Source organism: Lycium ferocissimum, chromosome 12 (assembly GCF_029784015.1).
Source record: "Lycium ferocissimum isolate CSIRO_LF1 chromosome 12, AGI_CSIRO_Lferr_CH_V1, whole genome shotgun sequence".
In the NCBI taxonomy this organism is placed as follows: Eukaryota; Viridiplantae; Streptophyta; class Magnoliopsida; order Solanales; family Solanaceae; genus Lycium; species Lycium ferocissimum.
This window is the reverse complement of record NC_081353.1, coordinates 60,039,952-60,047,991: the sequence shown is the minus strand read 5'-3', so window position 1 is coordinate 60,047,991 and position 8,040 is coordinate 60,039,952. Positions and strand designations below refer to the sequence as shown.

The 8,040-nt window shown below is 39.0% G+C and overlaps 1 protein-coding gene and 1 non-coding gene across 2 annotated transcripts; one reads left to right on the top strand and one right to left on the bottom strand.

Annotated features, from left to right (window-relative positions):
• Positions 1-1,471: 1,471 nt before the first annotated feature.
• On the bottom strand, positions 1,472-1,578 carry LOC132041289 (small nucleolar RNA R71). The gene has a single exon (XR_009410986.1). It is a non-coding gene; the product is annotated as a small nucleolar RNA R71 (small nucleolar RNA).
• Positions 1,579-1,592: 14 nt separating this feature from the next.
• On the top strand, positions 1,593-4,391 carry LOC132039490 (uncharacterized). Its single transcript, XM_059429962.1, has 5 exons — positions 1,593-1,800; positions 2,463-2,538; positions 2,668-2,830; positions 3,044-3,099; positions 3,428-4,391. The coding sequence occupies exons 1-5, from the start codon at positions 1,593-1,595 to the stop codon at positions 4,389-4,391; spliced, it is 1,467 nt and encodes a 488-aa protein (XP_059285945.1).
• The last annotated feature ends 3,649 nt before the right edge of the window (positions 4,392-8,040 follow it).

Here is an 8,040-nt window from a genome sequence, read left to right as displayed (position 1 = left end):
ACTTAGGTGTAGTTTTGCAATTTATGTTTTTGAGACTTTATAAATAGTTCCTTGTATGGTTTTATTTATTATCAGTTGTCAGTTTTAAACTATTATTCCCTACCATTGAATACTCATAGTTTTTGAAGCTTTTTTTTTTTGGAGAACAAGACAATTACAATTACTTTATTCTAATTCTAATCAATCGTAAGCATTATGATTTCAATTGTCTCTTATTTGTCTTCATTCTCCATGAGTAGCTAAACTAATTACTAAGGTTGTGAACCCTAGGATGGGTATTTTGTGATTGGAGATTGGGATTGATATATGCATAATGGATCGTTAGGGTTTATTTATTCTTTATTCTTAATTCATAATTGATGGTTGCAAACATTGATTAAAGCCATAAACTTTGCTTAACTTGGGAAAGTGAGTAGGGTTTGGTAGGAATAATTAACAAGAACTCAAGGCGTTAACCCTTATTTAATAAATTCGCTTAGGAATAAGAGGAATTTACTTGGTACAAATTAACCGTACTTCAATTACACTCTTTTATATTTGGGAAAATCATAAAGAGAAATAATCTTTAACTGTTGGAAAACATTGGGGATTCAATTAGAGGTTAAGTGCATTCTGATAATGATCCATTAAAAGTATATCATGATCAATCACCATAGCATACACTCTATCTAAAAGGGGACAAAACCTTGATTTCTTCTACCATATATTATAATCTAAAGTAATTAGTTAGCAATTAGTCATAAACAGCCAATCTTCTACAAACTCAACGGAATAAGAAATTAGACCTTAAGAAAATACTCTACGAACTTAGTAACCTTTTCACACTATATTTCCTCTGGTATTCGAATGAAATCTAGTTGGGTTACTATATTTGACATGGTTCGCTTTACATCATTTAATAGGTGTAATTTGAGCATAGCAAATTTTAGCGCCGTTGCCGAGGAATACAGTTTTGAAATTACTAAATAGTTTGTGCTTTTCTTAAAGTCTTGCTCTATTCCATCGCACCTTGTTTGTCGTGCATAACAACAATAACAATAACAGACGTGGAGCTACTGGTAACAATAGGGTGCAGGAGGTTAATAAAGATCAACCACCAGTCGAGGTTGAGAACCCATTTGCTGGTATATTAGATGAGGTGGAATATGCTTCTGCTATTATTCCACCTAGAGTTACTGTGGCAAACTGCAAGATTGACTCCACAATTTACCACTTGCTCGAGCTTAAGGGCTAATTTTGGAATTCCACTAATGATGACCCTCACCAACATTTAAAGAATTTTATGGGAGTGTGTGCCCAACATATGCAGAATGCTATGTCTGATGATGCTTTTTAGCTAAGAGTTTTCAAATACTCTTTAGCCTGTGAAGCTAGAGTTTGGTTTGAAAAGCTGCCCCATAACACTATCCATGCATGGCAAGAGTTGGTTACTGTGTTTCTCAAAAAATGGTTCCTTCCGAGCAAGAGAGCGAAAATTCGTGACAAGATTTATGACTTCAAGCAACTACCAGGGGAACAACTATTTGAAGAATGGGAGAGGTTTAAAGAATATTTGCAGAAGTCTCCAAACCATGGTTTGAGGGCTAGATCTAATGACACAAGCTGTGGCTAATAGTGCAGCTAATGGGTGTTTTATAGATAAGACTTATGCTCGTATCACTCAATTGCTTGATAAGCTTACTACTCACAATCAAGCGTGGCACTCTAGTGGTACTGGTGTGGCCTATGGAGCTCCAGCAATCCAGAATTTTGTGAAGGAAAATCAAGAGACTCAACAAACCTTAGCTCAGATAGCTACCAGTATTTCTTAGCTGGCAAAGAGATTTAATGATCAGAAAGCGAAGAAGGTTAATGTTGTTAAAGACATTCTAGGTATGCCGAAGGGGATGTACCAAGTCCAAGAGGGTCCATTTCAAGAAGGGCCTCCAATGCAGTTTGAAGATGCTAACTATATTAATAACTCTCAAGGAGGTTACCAAAGGTAGAACTACCAGGGAGGCTATCAGAATCAGAAAAAATGGAGACCTTAATAGGGATAAGGTAACTACAAAAATAAATATGGTGGTCTGAACCAAGGGAACTACAACAACAACAACAATAACAACTTTAGAAATAAGAGTTCAAGTCCCTATATTCCACCATAGGGGCAAACAAATGACCAAGGAAATTCTAGGTTGGAGAGCATGCTTGAGAAAGTGTTAGCCAACCAAGATAAAGCAGATAAATATTGAAGGGGCTGACAGAAACAGTGGGATCTCACACGACTTCCATTCAGAAGCTCGAGTCACAGATGCAAGATATTTCAAAAGAACAATACCCTCCACAGAAGGGAGGACTTCCTAGTGACACTATTCTAAATTCAAAGAATGGAGGAGGTGGTGTAGACCGTGTATATGCTATCAGCACTTAGAGTGGTAAAATACTCTAAAGTGCTGAAAAGAATGTGATTAATCTCAATCCAGTTGCTGAAGAAGAAGAGGCACAATCTGATGTGCCAACAATTGTTGATGAGGTCCAGACAGAAGTTCCTCTTGTTAAGTAGGTTGATGATGTTCTCGAAAGTTTTGAAAAGCAGAAGGGTAGCAATGACACTAGTAAGTCAGCGGTAAAAAGGGCTCTTTTTCCTTTGGCTCAATTATTCAAAGCCACACCTCTCTTTCTACAAAGGTTGGCAAAAAAGACCAAAGATGCTAAATGTCAGAAGTTCTATGATCAATTGAAGCAACTTTCCATGAACATCCCTTTTCTGGATGCTGTCAAAGAAATGCCCAGATTTGCAAATTATTTAAAAGATTTTATGACAAAGAAGAGGTCTGTGAAGCATGACACTGTGAGTGTGACTCACTGTGTTAGTTCTATTATATCCACGACCAATGTTCAGAAAAAAGAGGATCCAGGGGCCTTCAATATTTCATGTTTTGTTGGTCAGCATGATTTTGCTCGCGCTTTATGTGATAATGGGGCTAGCATAAATCTCATGCCCCACGTTATCTATAATCAATTGGGTTTGGGAATGCCTAGAACTACCACCATGTGATTGCAGATGGCCGATAGATCTATTAAAAGGCCAGTTGGAGTTGTGGATGATGTGCTGTTAGGGTTGGTGAATTCTTGTTGCCTGCTGATTTTGTGATCCTCGATTGTTCTGTTGATAGGGAGATTTCTATTATCTTGGGGAGACTTTTCCATGCTACGGGAAGGGCTCTTATGGATTCTGAGAAGAACGAAATCAAATTTTGAGTCAACGATGAGGAAGTCACTTTCCAAGCAAGTAAGAGGATGAAGTTACCGAGTGCTTACGAAAGCATTTCAGTTATTGATTCCATTGATATGGTGGATGAAGAGGTTCAATTCAAAATGGAGGAAGAGTGTTTGAGTGAGGCTCTAGCAGCCATTCTTTTGAACTTTGATGCTGATGATATGGAAGGTTATATGGAGACGGTGATTCTCTTGTGGGGTTGGGTTCCTATTCTTACCAACCAAAGAAGCTTGAACTTGATCTTGAAAATAGAAAGACACCTCCAGCAAAACCATCTATTGAGGAGCCGCTGATGCTTAAGCTTAAGCAGCTTCCTTCATATATGAGGTATGAATTTCTGGGCACTGATAATACTTTGCCAGTGATTGTGTCTGCACTGCTGAATGATGAGCAGATGAAGAAGTTATTGGAGATTCCGAGAGAGTATAGACGTACAATTGGGTGGACCATTGTAGACATTCGGGGTATGCCTTTTGGTATTGTGAGCACAAGATTCAGCTTGAAGATAATAGTTCACCGAGTGGAACATAAGAGAAGATTGAATCCACCCATGCAAGAGGTAGTCAGGAAAGAGATTATAAACTGGTTAGATGCTGGAGTTGTTTATCCTAATGCAGATAGTAAATGGGTGAGCCCGGTCCAACATGTTTCGAAGAAGGGAGGCATCACTGTGGTGCCGAATGCTAAGAACGAATTGATTCCTACAAGGATGGTTACTGGGTGGCGTGTCTGTATGGACTATCAGAGGCTAAATTCTACTACTTGCAAGGACCATTTCTCCATGCCGTTTACTGGTAAGATGCTTGATCGGCTTGCGGGAAGGTCATATTATTACTTCCTAGATGGGTACTCCGGCTACAACCGAATTAACATTGCTCTTGAAGACCAAGAGAAGACTATGTTCACGTGCCCTTATGGGACGTTTGCTATCAGTAGGATGCCATTTGGTCTTTGTAATGCACCGGCTACTTTTCAACATTGTATAATGTCTATTTTCTCTGATACGGTTGAGGACTTCTTGGAGGTCTTCATAGATGATTTTTCTGGCGTGGGAGACTCTTTTGATGAGTGTCTTGACCATCTGGGTCGAGTGCTAAAGAGATGCGAAGAGAGGAATCTCCTACTTAATTAGGAGAAGTGCCATTTTATGAAAAAAGAAGGGATTGTCCTCGGTCGGAAAATCTCTGAGAAAGGGATTGAGGTTGATCAAGAAAAAATTGATGTTATTGGAAAACTTCCTCCACCTATCTCTGTAAGAGAGGTTCGAAGTTTCTTGGGACATGCTGGTTTCTATCAGCATTTTATTAAAAATTTCTCCAAAATTGTGAATCCCATATGCAAGCTTCTTGAAAAGAAAGGCTAAGTTCCAGTTTGATGAGAAATGCCTGAAGGCGTTTAAAGAGTTGAAGAAGCGCCTTACTTCTGCTCCTATTATTGTTGAGCAAACTTGGTCACTACCATTTGAAATAATGTGTGATGGGAGTGGTTTTGCTATTGGTATTGTTCTTGGCCAAAGGCATAATAAGATCCTGCACCCGATTTACTATGCCAGCAGAACACTCAATGGGCACAGATGAATTACACTGTTACTGAGAAAGAGCTACTTGCTATAGTCTTTGCATTCGAGAAATTCAGGGCCTATTTGTTAGGGTCCAAGACAGTTGCCACGACCCAACCGGAGGGCCATGACGGGCACTCGGAGCGAACCTACCGAGCACCTCAAGACATACATGTATCACATAATCATACCTGAGTAGCCCATAATGCTAACTGATAGGTATCTGTCACGACCTAGCCCCGTAGGCCGTGACTAGTGCCCGAGCTGGGCACTCGTACCCACCTATCAATTATACTCAGATCATGACGAACATAATAGGAACTTATACGCACAAAAAGGCACGACACCGCGCACACATATATACATATATCATATATACAACCTGAGGATTTACAGAACATAAACACCACTGTACAGTGCTACCCACAACCCACGTTTATGTCTACAGGCCTCTAACAGTAATAACAAAACCATATGACAGGACAGGCCCCGCCGTACCCTGAATAAATATATACATATGTAGCAAAGGAGTCTGTACCAAAATGCGGGCTCGGACAAGGGAGCTCTCCGCAATAGCTGAGTAGGAATCCTAAGCTGGCGGCTCACCCAAACGAGTATCTGCACCTGCGCGGCATGAAACACAGCCCCCGAAGAAAAGGGGGTCAGTACGGAATATGTACTGAGCATGTAAAGTATGGAATACAATAAACAAAACCGTACCAAAATAAAGAGTATGGAACATAAGTGCGGTGCCAAAAGGCTTACCTTTGAACATAAACAATGCATGATCATGTCATAAACATAAGTAATCATCATATACATATGCATGTACATAGCGTGTCCCGGCCCTCTAGTGAGGGACTCGGTGAATAGGATCATCACATACCATCCCGGCCGCCATCCCCGTCTCATCACCCATCACACCATCATATATATATATATATATATATATATATATATATATATATATATATATATATATATATATAGCGTGTCCCGGCCCTCTAGTGAGGGACTCGGTGAAAATGCAGTGGAATGTGCACGAATGCGTGTCCTTGCCCGGGACTCAGTGAAGGACATATTGAGCTTTGCACGAGCAGAGTAGTGAGAAACCATATGCATATAAATCATATCAAAGACTCGATGAAATAAGTTAAACGAATTTTCATTTGAAGATCGGACAAGAATTATGGGAAGTACCTTTCGGACATCTCTCGGAACATGTCAAATCGAACTCTAGAAATCATAGCTACGTATTAAAATTATATGCATAACCATCCACATTTTAGGCTCAGTAAATAAATAAGTAATCAAACTTGGGAGTCGGAATAGCAAGCATAATATATTCTTTCAATCAAACCGGTGGAACTATACAACGGAACGTCTCGTGGGCCCACAGACAAGTACCAAACCAATCCGGGCCCAACTATGGAAGTTTAGTGACATCATACGCTATGGAACCTCCTACGAGCATATCGAGGCGATCCGAGCCCTTTTGTGAAAGTTATGGCCGTTCGTAGTTTCGGGATCCTTTTTAAGAACAACTTCCTTAGGTAACACTTGGAATTTAATCATACAAAGGACACAAGAATTATAACATGACTACATTATGGATGTAATACTAAGAAGCGAATAAAAGGTCGTAATCACGCTCGGATCGCAAGAATAGAATTACCCCGAGGCTCGTAGGATATTTCCCTTACATCTAAGACATGCCAAAGAAAGAAAGGGTGAGCTTTACATACCTCGGTCGCTCCCTAAGCTAATCCAACTCGAGTCTCGGCTCTCCAAGGTCTACATAACGCCAATAGATATCGAACATTAGTTGAAGACATTTAAGAATTCAATTCCAAACGAACATCAAATCCTACCGAAATTTCGGCAGCATTTCCCCTATAAATACACCAACCCCGAGATTTCAACTCGGCCAATTTCAACAACAACCAACCCAACAACCAAGCTACAACATCAACAACCAAACTAGCAACATTAATATTCAATCCCAACGCATTCTAACATTAAATACACTCCTTAATATAATTCAACAATATTCATTATTTCCATTCAACTACTTATATTCAAACTAACATTAACGTTTATACGTTCGATCACTAATCCAAAACCATACAAACAATATTCAAGAACGCTTTAAACAATTCACACAAATTTTCCAACAACCCAACCAATACTCTAATCCACCCGAAATCCTCCCCAAACCCGAGAACAACACCAACATACTTCCTTCCTCCAAAGCTCATAAACTACACCAACAATCTATAAGTTAATGGTGTCATTACCATAAATACAAAAATTACATAAGGATTACATTGCCTTCCAAATCAGCCCACAACCATCACAACTTTAAATTGATTCATTAAACTTTCATTGCCAACATAGAATCCACACAACCATAACCACAACACTAAATAAAATTAATAAATTCTTGGCACACATACTACACATGCACGGTTTCTACACCATTCACACGGCTACCACATCAACATGCCATTTTCATGATTTCCATCCATTTCTACACATTACAACAATACAAAAACATGCTAAACATAATTAATTCATCCCTCCTACATCACTACACACACACGGCCACACACACACATATTCGGTCCAACACCAACATCCATATTTTCATGATTTTTGTTCATTTCTACATACTACAACATCCACAAACCATGCATAACATATAAAAGAGAAGATTAAAGGATACCTTCTTCTCCCAACTTCTTTCACTTGGCTAGCCTTGTTCTTGCAAGAATAAGAGCTTTGCTTGTTCTAACAACTACCTCACGTTAAAGAGCACCTTTCAATTGGTAGGAAAACTAGGAAAAATTATTTTTGGGATGAAGATTTTTAGCCTTCCTCTTTCTCTAGCTATGGCCAAATGGCCCCTTATCTCTCCTCTCCCATTTTTTTCTTGAAATTTCTAGAGGTAAGTGATGAAATAAGATGACTTTGTCATCTTTTAATAACACATAGTAGCCAACCATGTGGTCATGGCCCACATAACCACATGGCCGGCCACCTAGTCCTTCATTTCTCTCTTTTTTTTTTTTTTTTTTTTTTTTTTTTTTTGTTGAACTCTCAACTTTCCAAAAATAGAATACTTTCCAAAAATGGAATTGCCCCCAAATGCTTCTTTAATATTTCCATGCCCATAAAATCATACACAACTTATGCTTATAAGATGACAAAAGTCTCTACCTCA

Excerpts from the sequence above, each read along its gene's own strand:
- LOC132039490 (XM_059429962.1), top strand. The coding sequence starts at position 1,593 with ATGACACAAGCTGTGGCTAATAGTGCAGCTAATGGGTGTTTTATAGAT. Across the intron at positions 1,801-2,462 it reads CTTAGCTCAGATAGCTACCA|TTGCTGAAGAAGAAGAGGCA; the intron begins GTATTTCTTAGC and ends ATCTCAATCCAG. Across the intron at positions 3,100-3,427 it reads GTGGATGATGTGCTGTTAGG|GTTATATGGAGACGGTGATT; the intron begins GTTGGTGAATTC and ends ATGATATGGAAG.